The sequence below is a fragment of the Lissotriton helveticus genome, chromosome 3_1 (genome assembly GCF_964261635.1).
Source record: "Lissotriton helveticus chromosome 3_1, aLisHel1.1, whole genome shotgun sequence".
Taxonomy (NCBI): domain Eukaryota; kingdom Metazoa; phylum Chordata; class Amphibia; order Caudata; family Salamandridae; genus Lissotriton; species Lissotriton helveticus.
This window is the reverse complement of record NC_136061.1, coordinates 460,581,585-460,606,025: the sequence shown is the minus strand read 5'-3', so window position 1 is coordinate 460,606,025 and position 24,441 is coordinate 460,581,585. Positions and strand designations below refer to the sequence as shown.

At 48.1% G+C, this 24,441-nt stretch overlaps 1 protein-coding gene across 5 annotated transcripts in view; it reads right to left on the bottom strand.

Annotated features, from left to right (window-relative positions):
• Positions 1–24,441, bottom strand: part of PIKFYVE (phosphoinositide kinase, FYVE-type zinc finger containing) — a 2,266,845-nt gene that overhangs the window by 1,273,440 nt on the left and 968,964 nt on the right. For all 5 annotated transcript variants that reach the window (XM_078680343.1, XM_078680347.1, XM_078680342.1 and 2 more), the window contains one exon: positions 9,474–9,545. In XM_078680343.1, coding sequence (XP_078536469.1) covers positions 9,474–9,545 — 72 coding nt within the window. The remainder of the gene's footprint in view (positions 1–9,473; positions 9,546–24,441) is intronic.

Genomic DNA, 24,441 nt, shown 5'->3' with positions numbered 1-24,441 from the left:
GGCCTGAAAGAATATGTTGTGGGGTCCACCGGGCCCACTGTCGCCACGCAGTGCCGGCGTGGTCGAGACAACGTGTGGATACAGACAGCAGACTGACAACCCTCGGCCGGGACAAGCCTGGAGACACTAGGTAGAGAACCCTCGAGAGGAGCAAATCGGTCGCAGAGATGAGCGGAAGAAGGCCCAAAGTGCAGCAGACCCCCAGGCTAGACAAATATGCCCACACCAAGGACTCTATCGGAGCACAGGCCAGCGCCCGACCACCAGACGCACCAGATGTCACAGAGGAGGTGACTCTCCAGGATGTGATGGTGGCCCTACGGACAATGCAGCCATCTATGGGCACGATCTCCACGGCGGACGTCGCCCTAATATGGGCAGACTTCGCTAAACTGCCGGACCGGCTGGTAGAGGTCAAAAAGACGACTGCAGGGCTCTCGACAGACATGGCAACACTGCAACAACAGGTGCAGAGACTTGAAGAGGACAACAAAATGATGAAGGCCAAGCTGGATGACCAAGAAGGCCGCTCTCGGCGAAATAATGTGCGCCTTGTAGGAGTGCCGGAAACTGCAGGTGGACCAGCCCTAGATCTTTTTGTAGAAGCCCTGCTTCAGAACCAACTAAAGCCGCGGGGGCTCTCCAAATTCTTTTCAGTAGAAAGAGCACACCGTGTACCAGGAGGCAAACCGCGCCCGGGAGCACCGCCACGGCCGATATTGTCGCAAATTTCAACTTCCGCGCACGCATCGCACCGCCAATAAAGGTGGACAACTCAGAAGTCACCTTTTATCCTGACTATACAGCAGCCGTCACACAACAAAGATGGTGTTACACGGAGGTTAAGAAAGAACTACGTGCCAGGGACCCGAAGTACTCAATGCTTTTTCCAGCGAAGCTCCGGGTTGAATCTGAAGGGAAAACGTTGTTCTTTGAAACGCCAGGAGACGCACGAGATTGGCTAGAAGGATGGAGGCCAGCCCGAGGACCCAAAAACAGAGAGAATGTGCCCGCTGAGAAACATACGGATAGTACTCAATGAGAAGACGTACCGCCGCAAGACTGGCACTAAAAAGACTCTTACGGGATAAGCACGATACTGGAAGCACCAGCCAATGAACTACTGTAAGACATTTGACACTCCGAAAAGAACCATTGGCTGAACACTGCTACACAAGATAGATGTCGCCCATGAAATGGATTGGGGCCGGGACATTCGATTTACAAACCTTGATCATGGGGTTGGGGCCCCCACAGGTAGGATCTAACAGATGGGGGCAGCACGGAATGGACTGTTGTGTAGGGGGGGCTTTGTCCTGACCACGGAAGACTCACCCCCGCGAATGTTGTAGTTTATCTGGGAATCTAAGCGCTCTGCTCAGTTGGGGGGGCTGGCAGTTTTAGAACCGCCGGGCAGGGAGGCAGGGTGGGGGGTTTGGGGTAAGGGAGTTTGGGGACTTGATTGGGTATGTTATGTTTTTTTGGTTAACGTATCTCTCCTAAGACAATGGTTGACAACTGTACAGTGTGCTCATACACATGGCATGCACCTTTGCTCTGACACTACAAACAGCATCATCAGCTCTGTGACCACATATCACACATACTGTGGCACGACGTGAAGATCAGGACGCTAACACTCAGACGCCACGGTCACTAGGCCCTTCCCGGTCCGTGATATCGTGGAATGTGAATGGACTAGGGCATAAGATTAAAAGGGGGCTGGTTCTTTAATATTTAAAAAGGAAAGTCCCTACGGTAGCATTACTCCAGGAGACACATCTAGTGGGCACGGCCTGTAAGGCATTGGACCGTTGGGGGTTCAAAATGGTTGCTCATGCGGAATTCACACCTGGGTCCCTGGGAGTGGGTATCCTGGTACATAAGAGCTCGCCTTTGATGGTAAAGAGGACTTGGACTGATGACCAGGTGGCACTGGAAGCACTTCACACGGGAAAGGCTATGGGACCTAACGGTTTACCGGTAGAGCTATACAAAAAAGTGACAGGGAGGATTACGCCGCATCTTCTTAACATGTACAATGAATGCTTGGAGCTGGGGGCATTGCCCAAGGACCAAAGATTAGCCACGATTGTGGCAATATATAAGCCAGGTAAACTCGCCGCGCCTGCCTCTTCATACCGTCCAATATCCCTAATAAACGCAAGCCAAGATACTGGCCAAAGCGCTGGCACTCCAACTGCAGCCACACCTTAAGACGCTGGTTCATCCAGACCAGTCAAATTTCTGTGAATGGATCAGATTAGTATATACCGCACCCCTAGCACAAGTGGTAGCAAATGGACGGATATCGCGAGAATTTGCATTGGGAAGGTGGACAAGGCAAGGTTGCCCGTTGTCCCCGCTCCTCTTCGCCCTAATCCTGGAACCATTTGCAGCATGGATAAGGCAGGATTTGTCAATCCGTGGGATGAAATGGGAGGTTGACTGGGAAGACCGGATTTCGCTCTATGCAGATGACGTATTGATATACTTAACATCCCCGGCGAGGTCCCTGGTGTGTCTGCCAAACATTTTTACGGCATATGGGACTGTGTCAGGATACACTATCAACTGGACAAAGTCACTGCTCTAGGTGGTGCATGGTCCTATTCCCAGGCTCCCCCGAGACTGTGAGTTACAGATTGCGACCAGAGGCTTTAAATATTTTGGAATCTATGTTACCCCGCAGGAAACTATTTTCATGGAGGAAAACTTGATGAAGCTGCTGACAGGGCTCCGGGCAAATGTCAAACACTGGAGATCCCTTCCACTGACGTTACTGGGGAGGGCGGCACTCTTTAAAATGCTGGCCCTGCCTAGGTTCCTCTACGCCCTTCAAAACACACCATTTCCAGTCCCCTCCTATTACTTTAAAGCAATTGAAGCAGAAGTAACCACATTGCTGTGGGATGGGAAACCACCCCGTATAGATCAACATAAATTAGTACGTAGCTGGTACGATGGGGGAATCGAATCGCATTGCCAAACATTAAATTATACTATTGGGCCTCACAACTAATGGTGATAAACCAGTGGCTGCACGTCCCACAGGACGAACCGGCATTCAAAATAGCTAGATGCCTCCTACCCGCAGAATATCTGATGAAAACCCTGTACACCAATAAGAGGAAGAACACACTCACAGGACCAACGGCGCACACGGTTAAAATATGGCACACTACACATAGGGCGCTAGGTTGGGCAGTAGTGCTGACGCTGGCACCCCCCTTTGGGAGACTCGACGGCTGGGCACCTTGGCTAAAACTAAGGGGTTTAGACAATGGGACCTCATTGGCATTACTAAAATAGGTGATCTAAGGGTGAAAGGCCATATTCTTCCCTTTGCTATGCTGTGGGAAAAATATGGGATGGCAGAGACAGAACTTTACCAGTATATCCAAACCAGACATGCACTTCAAAGCGCTATCCCCCCAGGCACCACACTAAATGAGTCTTCACCCTAGGAAGACAGGCTCATCACGGAACACATGGAAAAAAAGGCCATCTCACAGAGGTATCGTAAGCTGGTAAATAATCAACCAGATCCCATGGCGACACTGAAAGAAAAGTGGCAGGAAGACTTGGGGGACATGGAGGAATCAGACTGGATGGACGCATTGGCATCGGCTCGTGAGGCAGCAATCCCATCTAGACTAAAACTCATACAACTCAAAGTGCTCCATCGGATATATTATCCCCGCACCACACTACACAAGCTTGGGCACACCCCCGATCCACTTTGTCTCAGAGGTTGCGGGCTTACTGGTACATTTTATCATATTATATGGGACTGTCCAGGTATACAATCCTACTCGGGTCGGGTGATGAATGAGATCTCGGAGGTAGGGAGGGGGGGGGAGAGGTCCCACGAGATCCCAGATGCTGCCTCCTGAATGTTTGGCAACCTACTGATTTAAATTTGGCACTACAGAACTGGGCCACACTTGGGATGACGATCGGCAAGCGCAATAAAGCCAAGAATTGGGGATCTGGGGTGTTACCCATGCATCAACAGTGGGAAAGGGACATGGATGTCGCAATGGTAGCTGAGAGAGAGGTCTACACCCACAGTGGATGTCCCAAAAAATGGTCCAGAATATGGGGCAAATGGAACGAATTCCGGGGAAATATATGTGAGCCTCCACAGATGACCTCAACCCCTGAGGCTAGCCCGTGATTATAAGAAGGGATGAATTGACTGCATCTAGGAATATAAATGAGTGATGATGTTGATTATGGGAGGAAGAAAAAGAAAATACTGTCGCCTGTTGTAGTGTAAGTGACTGCATCTAGGAATATAAATGAGTGAGGATGTTGATTATGGGAGGAAGAAAAAGAAAATACTGTCGCCTGTTGTAGTGTAAGTGTCTACGCTGTGAAGTATTTATTGTGTATGCCGTGGGATGTACTATGTGCAATTTTATTGCAGAGGGAGATGTTTATTGTTCATTGATCATTTGAAAGTGTATGAAACGGCAATAACAATAAAATGTTTGGAAAAAAAATAAAAAATAGGAAAAAACACATGGGGGATATTCTCAAGAACGTGTGATAATTATCACAAAATTAGCTTAACGTAACTCTTCACATCGCAGGAAAATAATGCTGTGTTAACGCTGTATTCTCAACACAGCGGTACCATGCAATATGTCCCCGATAAAGCATCAAATTTCTGCGATAAAGTCACCGAGATGGCGATTAAAATGTAAAGCCTAACACCCAAAAAGTTGAGAAGGGCCGAACTGCGATAAAAATAATCAGCGAGAATCTTTGCCAGGCCTGCAATTCACACACGTCAGGTGGGAAAAAACCATCCTAAAGTAGAAAAAAGTAGCAAGCACAGAGGACAACCAGAACCCCACAAGCCCCACGGAGGACCAGCCTGGGACCTCAGGGTCAGGGTAGGACAAAAAGAGTAGGAAGAAGCGGTTCAGTCCGCAGGAAAACAGGATCCTGATAACAGAGGTGGTAGAACACCATCAACTACTGTTCGTCACCTCCACTGTGTCATTGGCAACAAAAAATGGAATATGGCAGTCCATCATGGACGAGGTGAATGCAGTTGGAGTACTGAAGAGGACAATGAAGAGGTGAAGAGGCGCTAGAATGATGTGAAGCGCAAAACCAAGCAGAAACTCGCCAACAACAGAAAGTCAGCAATGCAGACTGGAGGTGGGAGTCCAGCGCCACAGGAGGAGCTGGACGAGATGGAGGAAATGGTGTCCACAGTCATCAGTGTGCAGACGGTGGCAGGAGTTGGGGGAACGGATACTGCTCAACATGACCAGACACAACAGCACCAGAATGAGTAACGACTGGGGGTGACGGGGGAGATGGGTGCAATGGCACACATGCACAATTAAGTAGATCACATCTGCGGACAAACCATGCCCCAGACCCCCCAACTCCCACCAAGAGACCAATGGGCCCAAGTATGCAACATCTCAACACTGTTTAGGCACAGATGTTAAAGCCACACCGCATGAAAGGGAGAAGGGGCCGCAAAATCAGAGCTGCAGTGGCAACTCCCCCAAAATGCAGCACACACACATAACATGCAGAGCACATCAACGTTGACAATGATGTGGTACAAACCACACCACGTCCACAACAGAACAGAGGACACAACTGGTGCCGCTTGTGTGTAGAAACTGGCAATCACATTTGGCATTGCAGGGAAATGTGAGTTGACAATGTACAAGTACAAACACACATCCATGATGGTGTCGAAATGGCACCTGTCCCGCATCAAATAGGCAGCTCCTACCAAACATTGACAAAGTACACTGTCATGCAGTCTGAATGTAAACATGTACAATGTGTCAACAACATACACATTAAACTGGATCTCCCCTTCACATTGCAGAGGAAAATCCAACACCTCCTGCAGAGCCTCTCTTCTCGGATGACGAAGAGGACCACCACAGCTTCGACTCCGACGCCCTCCAACAGCTTGTGGAGAGCCTCCGCACCCCACCTCCAGAAGCAGGGCAGCCCAGCTGCATCGAGGAGACCCCACCCCCTGCACAGACCACACAGCAGGCAGCACACGCCACCATGGCTGCCACCCAGGACCCCCACGAAGAACACATGGTCTTGGGTGCTGGGGTACCAGGAGATTCTGGCTGAACAGGTGCGGGTGGGGTTCGACCGCATGGCAGCCAAACTAGATGCCATACGTGGGTGTCTAAGTCCCATCAGTGACTGTTCCCGGTCACTAACGGACACCCACAGTCCGCTCCATGCTCTCCCACGAACTATGGCTGACATTGCCAGACTCTTGACTCTGAGACAAGAACAACTGTCTAGTCAGAGTGGCTCCAGTGATGTCACACGAGAGTTGGGACACATCCAGAGGATCATGGCGAACATGGAGCGGACACAGGCGGAATGAGCGGATGCACACCAGCGAGAGGTAGCTGGGTTCCTCAATGCCCTAAAGACCCTCCTCATGGCATTGCTGCCACAAAGCCTGACGCTGATGCATGCTGCTGCTACCACTCCATCCACATCTCCGCCCCCTGAAGTGTCAGTGCACACAGTGCTAGAGGCAGAACACCACCACCCACATGTGAGGCACATGAAACAACAAAGGATAAAGATGCGGATGAATTTGCCTACGTGGTAAGAAGGACGCAGTAGTATACATCTCCGCCATAGGGCAGGTTTCTGCTTGGTTCTGCCCCCTGCATTATCACCTTCCACTCTCCCCCGATACACTCTGCAACACTCACCGTGAACCTCGAAATGGACTGCCATATTCTGTTTGGTCACCAATGACACAGCATTCAGACTGTACTCTTCCTCTTCTGATGAACTTGTCATTCACTAAAGGACTCTGGCTGGCCCTCCATGGGCCAACAATGTAAAGGGGAGTTTGCATGGCCCTGTACTGCTCCAGCTACAACACTCCACTGAATGTGCATTAAACATTCATATTCACACCGATGTGTCATGTCTATTATCTTTCAAGTGTGGTAGTATGGATAAATGTAGGGTCAGTGATTCCCCCTTATGTCCACGTTGCTCATGTTGTGGCACTTGAGTCACAGGGTGACACATTGCTGATTACGGTCCGGTGGCACTTGAGTCACAGGGTGACACATTGCTGATTGCGGTCCGGTTGGCGCCAACACTACAACAGAGACACACACATTAGTTACTTCCTTGTCCAGCCCAGGACAGAAGCACGCCCAGAGCCCCAGGGGTCATTGTTCACACCCTTACGCTGGACTGGCATATACCAGGCCAGCCCAGTTTGCTTACGCTCATTGGGGGTGGGGGGAGGGCGAGACAACGCTACATGTCCCAGGTCTTCCCTGTTGTGATCTGCTGATCACAGGACTAGTTGTCAGCATGCCACAACCACTCCCTCATGGCTGGTTTTCACCCACCCCACACCCATCCAGCACAGCCGTCACAGGACATGTGACCCCGCCAATAAAAAGGGCCTGGCGCACGTGCTGGACACCATTTCCACTCTCTATCTGGGTGTATCCGTGTGGTCATTATTTATGAATGAGGGCGTAGGACCCTGCCACATCACATTCTCCACTGCCGGACGTGACATGATGGTGTCCCCACCACAAGACTCAATCATAAAGGGTCCATGACTTGCGGTGCACAGTCTTGGTGGCACCGTATACACTGCGGCCGGCACAGGCACACTGCCACAGTACGGTGACTTTGGGTGCACTGAGATAGGGGCATCTAAAGAGCTGAGCGGGTATGCGCCCTGAGATTATGCCCGTTCTGGCGGTCCGGACTGGTAAGGATTTGTGTGAGCTCTGCTGGACCGCAGTGTAGGCCTGAGCTAGCTGGCAGTGCAGGCCTACCGCCACGTGGTGTTGCCTCGCGGGTCACAGTGTTAGTGGCACCTCAAGAGCTGAGCAAGTGTGAAGCCTGCAATTATGCCATGTGCACTGATACGATCTCTGCCACTGCGATATCAAGACCGAGAATCAAGTGTGTGACCTGGTGGCCCACACTGCAGGGCTGCATGGTGAGGAGGCTGCCATGGTCACGGTTCCTGGGCTTGGTGCTTGCACCGGCACGTGGTGGGCCCTCTTGGAGACACGCCGTGGCGAAAGGTGAGCAGTGAGGCCTGGTTGCGCAGGGGCGGGCATTCACCGCTGGGTGGTGGGAGGGGCTGGGGTGCAGCAGCCTGTGTGCGCACGGGCGGGCAAGCAATGATGGTGTGTGCAACTGTACGGACTGCCATTCATTACTGTTTCAGATAAGGCACTTGGTGGACTGCAGTGTATACCGGCACGTGTTTGAAGACACACCGGTAGCAGCAGGTGAGCAGTGAGGCCTGGGTCCGCAGTGTCGGCACTCTCCCTCTCTCTCTGTCTGTTTCTCTCCCTCTCTCTTTCTCTCTACCTTTTCTCTCTCTCCCTCTCTTTCTCTCTCCCTCTCTCTTTCTCTCTCCCTCTCTCTATTTCTCTCTCTCTGTCCTTTGATGAGCGAATGACACCTTCTTATCTGGAATTTCGTCTTGCAGGCTGTGACTTACAGCTTGTCCTGAGAAGACCCGCCATGACTCTTCAAAATAGTTGTTTTGTGTTTATTCTGAATAGAACGAATTGTTTGGAAATTCTGAGATGAATGTAAGATTCTCCTATTTCTGACCACATATGTATGTTAAGTGTTGTGATGGGGGTGGTGGAGGTGGGTGTTGTAGCCCTCTTGGGTGTCAAAGCTGCATGATCAGTGGCTCCATGGCATCTGTTGTTCTTCAGGTGTGCTCTGAGCTGGGCTCCCTTTTCTGGTGCAGGTTGTCATCTGACTTTACACCAGGTCAGGCAGGTGTTAAATTCCTGCTGCTAACGCGCCTTATCGCCTGTTTCGTGATCTTATCCCTGATCTGGCTGGTCGTTGTGAATGTGCGAAGTGTTTTTTTTTTTGCTGCTTTTTGGACAGGAACGCATACTCTGCATATCATTAGCGATAATGGCCGGTGTCATCTGAGGCGATGTTTTTTGCATGCTGCTATCGCAAGTAAATTGGCGATATCGGCTGTTAGCACCAGCTTGTGAATGGGGCGATACATTTATCGCGACTTTGGCTGCAATAAAGTGCGGTAAAATCGGCGAAAAATTCTTGAGAATATGCCCCAAGGTCTTTCACTCCCTACCTGTCAGTTTGGAGAGCATAGACTGAGTTTATTCCACCTTCTGGGAACTGCGCATCCAATAGGGCTCAGAATGCAATTGTGTAACAAGTTTCTACTTCTCAAGTGGGTAAAACTAATATCTGGATCCACAGACCTTTGTGGTAGACTTGGAAAAGCACTATGTTAACCATGCACCACTATTGTCATACCAATTAATTATAACTCAAAATATGTGGGTCTTGGATGGAATATTTCTATATTTTGCCTATGAAAAACAAAAAACAGAAATATTTAACGAGGGGAGTGGAATGAGTAACAATGGTTGAGAAGAAAGAGTTAAAAACACTTAACATACCTGAAACAATATCTTTCTAAAAACACTCCTAATGTGAGGTCATTCTTTCCATAAAACTCCATTGTCACTATCCTAGGACAAAAAAGAAAGTATTTCTATTAAGTTACTGGATATAAGTGATTGCAAGATAATCTTTAGTCCAAAAGACAGCAACTATTCATACATTACAATACAAATGCATCTATTGGAAAACAGTGTTAAGTGATTTTACATTTTTTTTTGTAATTTACAATTTTTAAGTTCAGCTTGAAATCTCTGTACATTGTCTCCAATAAGTAATATCCATGAAATAATTGTAGCTTTTAAACCATAAGATGGTGAACAAAATAGAGCCAAAAACATAGTTTTCTTTGAGCACAATTTTAACAATTCAACTGTATACAGACAGTGTCTTATGTCAATAATTTGTTGAAATCTCCATGAGGAAGATCTGAAAATGGTGGCAATCAAAAATGTGTTCAAAATGAATTTAGGCACAAATAATGCATTTCCAGTTTCAGTTAATAAATCCTTTTCCAACAGGTCATAATTTTCAATTTTTTTTAATACACTTTTTTCTCCCACAAATTAAAGGACATACGTCAGGTCTCACATCAAACCCAATTAAATATGAAAGGCATTTTCATTCAGAAGTATGTGCTGAGCCACAGACTAAGCCTCCAAGCAGTCAACAAAGTTCAAAAAGCCTCAAGGGTCTGCCATAAGGTATACAGATGGTTTACATAAACACATCCGTACATCATAGCAGCATGCAACGCTTCAGACCATTTGTGACCAACTCACTCAGTGTCAGCCCAGGGCCAAAAAGAAAATGATATGATGCGACTATGAAATGAATTCTGGATTTTGTAGTTTGGCTTTGTTTCAAAAGTAAATATATAATATATCGTGAGCTATGATTTATGAGTGAAACGTTCAAAACTAGACATTATGTCTGTCAAGACCTGGTAAATGAAAGCCACCATCATCCACATGGCCAGGGAACAACCCAGAAGAGTTGGAACAGCACTTTTTGACTAATCTTCACAACTTTAATGGTGTGTTTTATTTGTCATACCACCTCTTTTACCCCTTTGTTTTTAGTACTGGAGACACAAGAAACAGCTTGTTAATCTGGGTGAGTCACTTTGGCATTAGATGGTTCTCCATGGCAACCATGATAAGCATGAATGAAGCACATCGATGTTTTACTCAAGGCCTTCGGAGCCATGGCCCGCGAGTCCGAGCACGACTTCGAGTCAGACGAGGTTGGGATCAGTTACCGATATCATGTGGTAACCGGCACTGCACGGCTTTAAACCTGTCTTCCTCAAAGGGATGGCGAAAATGTTTCCAGTGTGTACTCTAGTTAATCAGTGTCAAAAAAATGTAACTCAATTTGTTAATCCCTTTGCGTCCTTGCCGAGGCGCCGTTTCCCAAGGAGTCAAATGGACTAGTGAACACAAGAATGCTGGAGGGGCCACCATCTTTTCTGGCAGGAGCACATTTAGAAAACAATTACATTTTATCAACTTATCAATGGTTCAAAACGATAATACTCTTTGGATAAAGTTTGATGTATCAAGTTATGTTTTAAGTCTCTTGTCCTTCGTTGTCAACATCAAAAGAAAATCCATATATCCTTATACATCAAGATATATTCCTCAAAGAGATCCCTCGTACACAAGCCGGAATTTATTTTTAATTTGACAAAATTCGAGAAAAAACCTGCCAAAAAGAAGAAGAGGGTTAGCTTGTCCTGAATTGGCTCTTGACTGGCGCGGAAAGAAAACAACTGATGTCCGCACGCCTGGGTGGTGCCTATATAGGCACCGCAAAGTCCTAACAGACGCCACCACGCGGAGCTGAATGGAGCCAACAGATGCCGCGCGCAAAGGGGTATCTCTCTTCTCGAGCGCATTCTTCGCGGGCGCCATCTTGGGGGAGTGCAGGTCGGCGGGCTAGTTCTCAGGGCTATACTGGGCATAGAGTATTTAGTGAGCCCAGATCGCCAGCGCTCACTGTTAGACTGATTCTTGAGGCGGAAAGCCGGGAATCAGAGGGACGCTTTTAAACATCGTAAAATTGTAATTTTTCTTGCACTTTTAAACTGCTGTGTGTTGCTATCCTACTTGCTATACTTGCTTCCCATGTAAGGTCTCCCGTTCTCCATGTGGCCGACTGAGGGCTGACTGGGGACGAGGGATCTCTCTCTTCTCGAGCGCATTCTTCGCGGGCGCCATCTTGGGGGAGTGCAGGTCGGCGGGCTAGTTCTCAGGGCTATACTGGGCATAGAGTATTTAGTGAGCCCAGATCGCCAGCGCTCACTGTTAGACTGATTCTTGAGGCGGAAAGCCGGGAATCAGAGGGACGCTTTTAAACATCGTAAAATTGTAATTTTTCTTGCACTTTTAAACTGCTGTGTGTTGCTATCCTACTTGCTATACTTGCTTCCCATGTAAGGTCTCCGGTTCTCCATGTGGCCGACTGAGGGCTGACTGGGGACGAGGGATCTCTCTCTTCTCGAGCACATTCTTCGCGGGCGCCATCTTGGGGGAGTGCAGGTCGGCGGGCTAGTGCTCAGGGCTATACTGGGCATAGAGTATATAATGACTCTCTCAACGCGTACGCGCAGCGGGCGCGCCGATGGCACGCCGGAGGCACGCCAGAGGCAAGCCCGTCTGCACCCGTCCGTGGCCGGATGGGGCCCGGGGCTAGAACCCCTGTTCAAACTCAGCACGGTCCTTTTAGATACTCCCGTGAGGCACTTTTTTCTCTCCGGTATATTCACTGCACCCATGAGACTCCCTTAAATTGTGATTTGAGCCCTTTTTACTGTCATGGATGTGGCTTTCCATTACCACCCTCCAGATCTAATGTAAAGATAGGCACTGCAGATCTTGTACAGACCACCCACTTGAGGAACAATGCGATGAAACACTTTCTGGCACTCAGCCCGACGCTGTCTTTCTCACGGAGACATGGCTAAGTGAAAGCTCCGGCCAGGCAACCGCTATCCCCCCAAATTACACCTTTATGGGGAGAAATCGTGTGGGCAAAGAAGGAGGAGGGATAGCTATCATCTTCAAAAACAACTATAAATGTAAATGGGATGATCTTGATCTCCCTGAGTGTGAGGCAGGTCTTTTTAAATTGCTGCTCTCACCTAATTTTACCATCTCTGGAACTCTCATTTATCGCCCCCCAAGACCGGTTATTACCTGGGCTGCCTCTTTTTCTGATCACATTGCCCAGCTCTTACTTAAGGCTCCCAACTTTCTGATCGTGGGTGATCTTAATATAAACCTTAATGACATGTCTCAAGCCACCACTGTCAATTTTATCGCGGATCTAGCAGCGCTCAATATTATCCTCCATAATTCTGGTCCTACTCATAAAGCAGGTAATCTGCTTGATCCGATTTTTTCAAATATTGCCAACGTGTTATGTAAACCTGCTGTCCCCATTTTCTGGTCCGATCACTTTTTGGTCGAATTCCAAATTAAATGTGAGCAACTTCTGAAAAATCTCTTAGTTCCATCTGGGTCCAGTAACGGCAGAAATTGGAAAAATCTGGACATTAACAAATTGAATCTTTGCCTTGAAAACACAAGACCAGTGGCTACTATTACTACTCTGGAGGATGATGCAGTCATCTATCATTGGCTTAGTTCATCTATAGACTCCTGCCTTACCCTGTCGAAGAAGAAATATAATCATCATCATACCCCAGCCCCGTGGTTCTCTGAAGCTCTCAAACAGGAAAAAACTAGGTGAAAAAACGTAGAAAGACAATGGCGTAAATACTATGATCCCAAAATCAAATCATTGTACAAATCGGCCCTTAGTAATTATCATCTACTTTGTAACGATGCTCGGGCAAAGCACGTTAATTTAACTATCCTTGAAGCTCAGAATTGTCCCAAAGTACTTTTTAAAGTTGTCAAAGAACTCTCCAGAGCCGCCTGTCAGCCCAAACCCCCCTGCCTTGACTCCAAACAGTGTGATGATCTGGCGGAATTTTTTGTCAACAAAATTGCTACTATTTATGCCGATTTTAATAAACAGGCTGATAATCCTCCTACAATTACTTTAGCCAATGATCTTCTTAATAAACATCTTCCTCAGGCACCCACACTAACTGATAATACTATTGGTCTAAATAAATGGAAGCCATTTGATGCCACTACTTTTTGTAACATCCTGAGTGGCATCAAATCAGGGTCCCCAAAAGATCCTTGTCCTCCTTCAGTTTTTCACACTTTGAATCAGTCTACACTGAATTTAATTATGGAGCTATTGAACATTTCTCTATCTGAAGCCAAAGTCCCGGCAGCCTGGAAACATGCCATGATTGTGCACCTGCTGAAAAATGCCAATTCGGACCCTGAGGAGCCATCCAATTTCCGTCCTATTTCTCTTCTCCCCGTTTTCTCTCAAATTTAGGAGAAGCATGTTAACACCCAGCTTACCAACTTTGTGGAGACTCATGACGTCCTTCATACCTCTCAATCCGGTTTTAGGGCAGGCTTTTCAACGGAATCCACACTGCTGGGTGTTACGGAAAATATCCGTCTACAAGTAGATAAAGGAGAAACCGTGGCACTTATTCTTCTTGATTAAAGTGCCGTGTTCGATACTGACTCCCATACCATCCTACTAACCACTCTTCAATCTTATGGTATTACTGGCCTCGCACTCTAGTGGCTATCTAGCTTTCTACTGCAAAGGACTTTCCAAGTTTTCTCTTCTACTTCCAGTTCCAAAGTCCATGTTTCTCAGTATGGAGTCCCTCAGGGCTCCATACTGAGTCCTCTGCTCTTCAATATTTACGTAAGTCCATTAGCCAGAATAGCGGAGCAAGAGGGGCTCACTGTATATTCTTATGCCGATGATACCCAGATTATTTTCTCACTTTCGGCCCAAACTAAGCACAATACTTCTGGGCTCCGTGTTGGGCTAACAAATATTGCCGACTGGATGCACACCAATAAACTTAAACTAAATGGCGGGAAAACCGAACTTCTTCTTTTCGGTAACAACAAATCCCTCTGGGGCCCTCAACATTGGCCGTCCAAGATGGGATCCCTTCCGCTCACTGTGCAATCGGCTTGCAACCTGGGCTTCATTGTCGATGACCAACTGACAATGAGGCAACAAGCAGTCAAAGTAGCTTCCACCTGCTTTGTCATTTTAAAATGGCTGAGTAAAATTCTATGGATGCTTCCACTGCCCACCCAGAAAACTGTAGTCCACACTCTTATATCATCAAGACTGGACTATGGGAATGTGTTATATCTGGGTGCAAGCAAATAAGTATTACATAGGTTACAGATTGTACAAAATTCTGCTGCCCGACCGCTTTGTAAACTCCCTACCAGAACTTCCATCTCAGCCTCATTGCGTGATCTTCACTCGCTTCGGATCAACAACCGTGCCAAATTCAAAGCACTATGCTATATGCACAAGATTAATTCTGGCAAAGCACCTCAGTACCTAAAGGCCTTGGTACATCAATATCGCCCCCCCCCCCACCTACTTCGATCGTCTAATCAGTGCCAATTTAAAACCCCTAGGATCAGACGAGTCAGAATGGGTGGAAATTCCTTTTCTTGTTTGGCTCCCTCACTTTGGAACTCTCTTCCCTACCACTTACGCACTCAACAACACTACCTCAAATTTCGCAAAGACGTAAAAACATGGTTGTTTAATCAATAATTCCTTCCTTTGTCCAGTTCTTTTGCGTTCCCTAGCGCCGGGAAACCTTCGGGTAGCTGTTGCGCTGTATAAATGCAATAAATAAATGAATAAATAAATAAATGATATACTTGTGAAATTAATAGGATAACGTGGTTTCAAGCAAGAAAAAAAAGGAAGGACCTGGATCAGCAACCTTTTGAGAGGAAAGTTGCCTCGAGAACAACAACATCTTATTATAAAAGGAAATGACAGAATCACAATACACTCAGTAATATTTCAGTGCACAGGTTGTGGTGTATGAAGACAGTAAGAATGAAAACCCGGTCATGTTTTAAAATCCTAAATGGAGTAAGGGCCTATTCTGACCAACTTAAGGAAACACAGTACTGTAAAATGCAGTAAATTTGTTTCAAAGGCAAATCTTTCATGTCACTAAATAGACCTGTATTAATTCGAAATTTGCTCTAACAAAACCCCCCTCTGATGAATTAATCATCCCTAGTCACACTATTCTAAACCAATTCATAATACAGTATCCATCATCTTCAGCTTCTTGTGTCTCGACTCTTTCATAAACTTGATATCTTCATTGCCATGTGCTTTAATATCCTCCAGTTATCTCTCTTCCTTATCAACACCTTCTTCTCACACCCACAAATGAGACCCTTTTTAAAACAAATTATTCGTATTTAAGTAAAAGAAATCCTCATTATATAAAAAAGAATTATTATTAATGGCATCATCAAACCATTTACCAACCTTTGTAATCCCATTTATAATCTCACTAAACCATAACCTGACTGTCTCCCACACTCAATACCCTTCAAGAGCCTTTGACTCACTCAAAATATTGGTAATATTATTAATTATCTTGCCATTATCAAGTATGAATGAGCAGCATTGTTAAACCCTTAACACACAACAGGCTCCACCCTCTTTTGCAAGAAGAGTGCTCAAAGTTAGATGATTTTGAATTACCATAGCATACACAGCCATTAACCCTTCATTAAAACGGGATAATGCACCTGCAGTGTAAGAAGCCAAATGATCCGCCAAGAGAAATAGCTCTCCTATTTTCACATCATTTAAAGCCATTCCAGTAAGAGGTATCAAAACACCAAACCAATTCCTTAATACTTGTCCAATGCCACATTTCCTTCTTCTAAGACTCACATAATGAACACCTACAGATTGGAGAAGGCCCCACGCAGGGTCTCAAGAAAGACAACTAGTCACAACAACAGAAAAGCTGCAATGAAAAATAGGGAAGGGGGCGCAACAGGGGTCCTGCTAAGGCAGGAACACCCTATTTTGTGCCTGATAGCATAAACACCCATAATAAAAGCATTTCAAGAACAAGAACAAGCAAGCATTTGCAATGCAATGGGTCTCGCATTTACAAGAGTTTGAGCTATTGGCATTATAAATAACAATGCCTTTTAATTATGTTTGAAAAAACGAAATCAAACAAAAAAGGTACTGTCATTTACATTGTCAATAACTCAACCTAGCGTAAATGCGAGAACTATTGCATTGCAAATGCTTGTTAAATTCTGCTGCAAAGAAATTGGCAGTCAGGACAAATATGAAAAATCTCTTCTTTCTTAATTGGTCACAAAGAGGATGGATTTTGAAATATCTTGCAGGGTTAAGACACCAGCTGCAGAGATCTGTCTGTGCTCAGCAATTTTCAGGATATTATAATAATGGTAGCTTACTCTATTGGTTACTTCAGTTCCAGGAGAGTTCTGTGTTGTGGCCAGTTTTGACTCAAAGTAGCCTATAGGCTTAATGTGCCTGCTCTAAAGGCACATCATGTAACATGTAGATCACAGATCTGTATTTATGTGAATAAGTAAGTGGGTTACTGATTTTGAGGCGGGTCATATTGTTATTAGACTCCACATTTCGTGACTTCGCCTCGTATGACTCCACCCCCTTTCCTATGCCACAGCTTGACCCCGAATTTATTGATTCCCGGAGTCACTTTTTTCCCGTCCATGCAATAGTCACAAGCAAAAATACATTGAAGACATAGCGAAAGCATTGTTACCTAGAAATGTCGACCACAAATGATGGCGACTCGTGCGCGGTCAGCACACCAGGCGCTCACGTAAATTATCACAGATGTTTCAACTCCTGGTGCTCCTTCTCCAGCCTTTGTCTGGGAGAGGACTGCCGGCAACAAGTGATAAAAGCACTATAGAGGTGGTGAATTCCTGCCTCGCGTCATTCTTTAATACTTTGAATACGTGACACCAACAGCGAACACCAAAAATAAAATACATACGGGCACCTTTAGAGTCCCGCAAGAGAATTGACAGGCCAGAATAGGGAATAACGTGTGGTTAGTATTGGACATGCAATTGCCTCTTCCAACCTGTTTCATCCCCTCTCAAATCCCACCAGGTACTGACTAAAGAATACTGGTTCGAGAAAAAATCCTGGTTCCAAGTGCAATTTCCACCCGTCTTGGAATACAAATAGGAGCGCAAACACTAAGGGAAAACATAGTTGCCACCGCGAGGCTCTGAAAGAGACGGACAGTAAACTTTAATTACTGTCACAGCACTTACAACAAGCTGTCTCCGTGGAGCCGACAGAGGACGTAAGTAAGACTGACTGGACAGCCTCTGAAAATCCAGAAGTCCAAAGCCATGCACACTGGTGAAATGCTACAGCAGATGCCATGGCTTGACCAATGGAATCAGTGGAGTCCATTCCACACCTGAATAAGCAACATGACCGCCTGGCAGACGTCCAAAATCAACTGGTTCAGTTTGCCTCTATTAGCTTCTGGAAACAAAGGCAAAAGCTGTGCCAAGGTATCAAAGAAGACATGGGAAAAACATCGGAGGACGAACATCGTGTTAGTGGAGCGTAACGCCGCACTGGTGGATGAGAAGACACATTTTCTGCAAGAGTTTTGCTCTCAGGGCTCTTTGTCGAGTGGGGAATGGGGAAGATTGCCCATATCATGGGAAGCTGTAGCGGCCTGGACCACAAAGCTGTGGTGAGTTGGCTAGATCAGGCAAGCGGGGTCATCGGGTGCTGGGCAGTACATGTGGGCACTAGTAAGGTCCATAGGCACACCAGACTCAGGTTTAGCCCATGCCCCCAGTAAAATATAAAAAAGTGCCTCACATAACGAGCCGTGTTTGAATCCCCAACTGGCCAGGATGAAGAACCTCAATCAGCAGGTCTGTGGACTTCTCCACTGTAGGCAGGGTTAAATATAAGACCCCAGCCACTCTCAATACTTCCACCAAGGAAGAACCGGCTCTGAGGCAAGGCCAGGAGGAGAAAAAAAGAGTGGAAGCAGGGGATGGATCTAATCTGCTTGCTTCACCCAACTCAGCAATCCAGCTGTCCAACATAGAAGGATCCAGAAGCACTGGTTGGTCTAAGGAGACCATCCCTTCCAGCCTTTCCACCAACTGCTAGTGTGAAGCACCCAAAGAAACCATCAATTCCAAAGCAGGCTCCGTAAATGACATTGGAGGAGGTGGAGGGGCGTTGGTCGGCGCCAACAGTGATGTAGTCACAAAGAGGCAGTGTTGTGCACTGACTCCGGCTGGGAGCCCTCCGGCGCTGTAAAAACAATCGCCGGAGAAAACACTAAAATCGAATAGGAGTCAGATGGCGTAACAGGTGGAGGCCCAAAGAGCTGTGCACCAGTGCCAATATGTCCAAGACTCAGACTAACACCGAGGGCGACCCCGATGTCGATACTGCAGTTGCCGCACATGTGACCTCCCTGGGTCCCGAGGCAAGATAAAGATCATTGTAATACTCTTGCATCTGGCTCCAAGTAGCCCCTGGCTCCAGAAATTGCAGGGAGGCACTGGAGCGACGTCCGAGTGGAGGCCTCAGTGCCGGGCAGGACGAGTCTCCGGTATCCACATCACGAGTCGAAGGAGCCATAGAAGGACACAACTTCTATCTCTTGCGACACCGCTTACCATGAGACAGCCAGGGACTGGGACCTCTGCCGTCAACCACAGGACGAATACAATGCTCATGGGAACGACCTCTGGACTGGCTAACTGCAGACTGGGAAGACGACCAACGCCTCAAGTCACTTGAAGTACATTACAACCACCGTCAAGAGCTTCTTACGTCGTTCCCACGCAGCAACATATTTGGCCTCAACCGCTGGCAGGTGACACACTCTTTGGCGTCATAATGATTGCCCAAGCAGGACAGAATGTGGATCCGTACCCAAAATCTGTTTAGCACAGGACCCACATGATTTAAACCCAGAGGGCATAGAAGAAGGCCCACTGTCCAACATTGCAAGTGTCGAAAAGGGGCATGAATATGTACATGGTGACGGAGAAAGTTACAAATGCTAACAGGGGTTGCCTCGTAAGTTTTGGAAAACCTAGGGTGGTTGGCTGGCTTATTACTCCATAGACTTCATGATCGATGTTGGGAATTAATGACGAACAGTGCTGTACTGTGTTGGGGTGTCAGAGAATGCATATAAATGTTGTGCTGAACTGTACTTTTGCCTGTGCAGTGGTCAGAGGCTTGCTGACTGTGGGCTGGACGTGTGTGTGCGTGTGTGCGGGGGGTCGGGGGCTGGTGTTGGAGGGGGAGAGAAGTTTTTGTTTGATGTTTGAGTCAGCTAATTTTTTATATGCCGCTGGCAAAGTAATTTCCATATGTCATTTGGTAAGACAATTTTGTACCTTTTCAAAGATAACTGCGAAATTAAAATATCTATAATCAAATAAAGGATACTGGGTGGCAATTCACGGCACCATCTACATATGGGCTTCTCTTGTCTATCTTCAGAACTGCACTAAGCACACAATTCTGCTTGCACCTCAGACTCTGTCATTGCGACTGATTTAGTCCACCAATCAAAGTTTTTGAAATCTGAGAAATATCCTTTTTAATTAGTAAAAGATTTTGCTGCAAACTGGAATTCTGTTGGCAATTAGGCATGTTATTTCAAATGTTTTGCTGCATCAGTGAAGCTACAGGCACATACACATGTAATTGCCCTTGATTCTGCATGTTCTGCCTAGAAGCTAGTTAGGCTGGGGCAGCGGGCTGAAACAACCTATTCTGTGCTATTTGATTTGAATCCTGCTGCACTTGCGGAACCATTTGTAAATCATTTTGAACTCGATCTGGATTCTATTTCCAGTGTCCAAGAAGCCCTCAGTAGGGGCAGGGAGCATTTATCTTCTAAATGAAGTTCACATTAACTCCACTAGAATTATTGACAAAACCTCTACCTTTACCCTGCTTTACATTCAGCATATAAATCTTTGGGGGCAACAATAAAAAAACATATCAAAATATAGTCAAGGCACCTCTGAAATCATCACTAATTCAGGGCTGGACAGGCTGTAGCAGGCGTTTTTCCTGGGGGCCGGAAGGGTGGGGGCCGATTTTGGACTAGTGAGGGTCGGTTTTTAGGTCTCGCTGAGCCAGTGTATGAGACATTTAGTAGGTGAGTTTTCTAAGTGCTACCCCACACTTTGGCTGGCCTAGCACTTGCGTTCACGCAGCCGCCATCTGTCTTACACGGGTCATTAAGTGCACCGCTCGGCCGCACGTCTTGTGGCTCCTGCCATGTCTGCTTTTGACCCAGGCGTTTTAACAGGTTTTTAACATACATCAACAAAAGCAACATTCCTTGCCCCCTGTGCTTGGAGCGACCAAAATACAGCGTGCTAAACTTAACTCTTTGACAAAGAAAATATTAAAACAGTGCAGTTAACTTTTCATTTTTGCATTCACGATGATCGGTGTGAAGCACAAGTTACTACTTGTGTAACGATATATCTGTAAGAGACATTAGTTAGTATTATATTCCTTACCTTAGAATGTCCCCAGGCGTCAGACTGGATCCGGAAATTTTTGCGTAGCAGTACCCTTGCGCGTCGGTAGGCGTCGTCTGCGGCTCCGCGTCCGTCGTCGGCGTCGTGGGCGCCGTGATGACGTCGTCGGAGTACTTAGACGCCGCCTCCACGTGCTGACGTCAGTTCTTAGACACAGCTTTTCCGCGCCAGAAACGCAGAGCCATGTTAAAAACCAACACTGGTGCCATTGAAACTAGGGCCCTGAAGGGGACAACCCTAACCCTAGATAATGGTTCGCAGAGCGGGGAGGATGGGTGGGTCGGTAAGGAATCTAATACTAACTAATGTCTCTTACAGATATATCGTTACACAAGTAGTAACTTGTGCATCTGAAAGAGACACGTTAGTATTAGATTCCTTACCTTAGAATAGATACCCCAACAATACCAACCCCGGTGGTGGGTCTGCGAACCAATAATCACACCAGAAAGTCCTGGAGGACGGAACGGCCAAAGAAGCCATCCCTCCGGACTTGGCTGTCCAGGCAGTAGTGTCTCGCAAACGTGTGCAGCGATGCCCACGTAGCTGCCTGACAGATGTCTTGTAAGGGCACACCTCTGCCCAGGGCAGTGGTGGTCGCCGTCGCTCGGGTAGAATGAGCCCGCAGTCCAACCGGGGGCTCCTTCCTAGCCAAGGAGTAGCAAGCCTGGATACACAGGATGATCCACCGGGAGATGGTCCTCTTGTGCACCGCTTTCCCCTTCTTAGCGCCCACGTAACCAACAAAGAGTTGGTCATCCACCCGGAACTGGCGTGTGCGATCCAAATAGAATGAGAGCGCACGTTTTGGGTCCAGACGGTGGAGCCGCTCTTCCTCTTTAGAGGGATGCGGTGGCGGGAAGAAGGTTGGCAAGGTGATAGACTGCCCGATGTGAAAGGCCGTGACAACCTTGGGCAGGAAAGAAGGTTTGGTACGAAGCACCACTTTGTCCGGATGGACAGAAAGGAAAGGTGGAGTACAAGAAAGAGCCTGGAGCTCACTCACTCTCCTGGCAGAGGTGATGGCAACCAGGAAAGCAGTCTTCAACGTCAGAAGGCGAAGAGGACAGTTGTGAAGTGGCTCAAAGGGAGCGCACATCAGGAATGTTAAAACCAGGTTCAAGTCCCACTGAGGCATCTCAAACGGAACAGGAGGAAACGTGTGAGTGATGCCCTTAAGAAATCTGTTAACAATAGGGGACTTGAACAAAGAAGGCTGATCAGGTAGCCTGAGAAAGGCTGAAAGGGCAGAAAGGTAGCCCTTGATAGTGCCCAGAGCAGAGCCCTGCTGGGCAAGAGAAAGAAGGAAGAGAAGAACCTCAGAAAGAGGGGCAGAAAGTGGATCCACAGCCTTTGCTGTGCACCATGCCACAAATCTGTTCCACCTGCAGGCGTATACCGACTTTGTGGAGGGACGCCTGGCTGCCAGAATGATGTTACAGACTTCAGGAGGCAAGTCAAATGGCCTCAACTGTCGCCGCTCAATCTCCAAGCATGGAGGTGGAGACTGGACAGGTTCGGGTGGAGGACCGTCCCCTGCTGCTGCGACAGAAGGTCCTCCTGAAGAGGCAGACGAACCGGGGGATCGACTGACATACTGAGTAGCTCTGGATACCAGTACCTTCGTGCCCAGTCCGGAGCCACAAGGATGACTTGGGCCCGGTTGCGCTTGATCTTCTTCAGCACTCTGGGCAGAAGTGGTATAGGCGGAAAGGCGTACAACAGACCGCAACTCCACTCGCGACGAAAAGCGTCTCCGAGCGAGTGCCGCCTTGGAAATTCCAACGCGCAGAACTGATGACATTGCGCGTTCTCTTCGGTGGCGAATAGATCTAACCAAGGCTCTCCCCATTGCTGAAAGAGGCCTTGCGCCACGTCCGAGTTCAGACGCCATTCGTGATCCATCATGCACCGACGGCTGAGCTCGTCCGCCCTGGCTTTCAGAGAACCTGCCAGGTGTTGAGCCACCAGGGTCACGCCCTGGCGTTCCAGCCATTGCCAAAGGCGAAGAGCCTCTTGACAAAGGATCCACGACCCCACCCCGCCTTGTTTGTTGCAGTACCACATGGCGGTGGTGTTGTCCGTGAACACCTGCACTACACTCCCCCGGACAGAGGGGAGGAATGCCTTCAGCGCTAGACGAATCGCCCTGAGCTCCAACAGGTTGATGTGGAGCCGGGTCTCCGCCTGAGACCAGAGGCCTCTGATCTCCGCCTCTCCCATGTGGCCTCCCCAGCCCTGGAGGGACGCGTCCGTCACAACTACGTGCTCCGGTTGGGGAAGGGAGAGTGATCTGCCGCTGACCCAATTGCGGTCCGTAAGCCACCACTGCAGCTGTCTCGCAGTGCCCTCCGAGATCAGGACGTGGTCGGATAGGTTGCCCTGATGCTGGGCCCACTGAAACTTCAGGTCCCACTGCAGAGCCCGCATCCGCCACCTGGCGTGATGCACCAGTAGGATGCAGGAGGCCATCAGCCCCAGAAGCCGCAGCGTCAATCTGACCGAAACCCGGGATAACGGCTGAAAGATGGGAATCAAAGCCTGAATATCCCGGACCCGCTGTTCGGGCGGATAAACCCGAAACCTCGCCGAGTCCAGAACCGCTCCGATGAACAGGAGCTTCTGAGAGGGACACAGGTGTGACTTCGGCACATTGATGGAGAACCCCAGCTGGTGCAGGAGGTCTGCCGTCGTCTGGAGGTGGCTGACGACTGTCTGGGGCGAGCCCGCCTTCAACAACCAGTCGTCGAGGTTGGGGAAGACTGAAACCCCTAACCTGCACAGATGAGCTGCGACAACCGCCATCACCTTCGTGAACCCCCGTGGGGCGCTGGTAAGGCCGAAGGGGAGCACGGTAAACTGAAAGTGCTCGTGGCCCACCATGAACCGCAGGTAGCGCCGGTGGGCAGCAGGACGGGGATATGAAAATAAGCGTCCTGCAAGTCCAACGCTACCATCCAGTCTCCTGGGTCCAGGGCAGCCAGGACCTGAGCCAGTGTCAGCATCTTGAACTTCTCCTTCCGGAGGAAGTCGTTGACGTCCCGTAGGTCCAAGATAGGGCGTAGGCCCCCTTTGCCCTTCTTGGGTACCAGAAAGTAGTGGGAGTAGCAACCACACCCTACTTCTGGCCCAGGAACGCGATCGATGGCCCCCTTGGCCAAGAGGGCCGTAACTTCCTCCCGCAGAAGTTGCAAGTGATCCCCCGATACACGGTGGTTCTGCGGTGGCATGGCTGGAGGAGTCGCCTCGAAGGGGAGGGAGTAGCCCCTTCGGACGATTTGCAGCACCCACCTGTCCGACGTGACAGTGCGCCAGTGAAGGTGGTGATGGCGAACCCTGCCTCCCACTGGCGTCACATGGGCCTGAAAGCACGGACTAGGAGAGTTTAGAGGCGGATCCTGCGGGGGAAGGTGTGGACTGACCTCGCCGC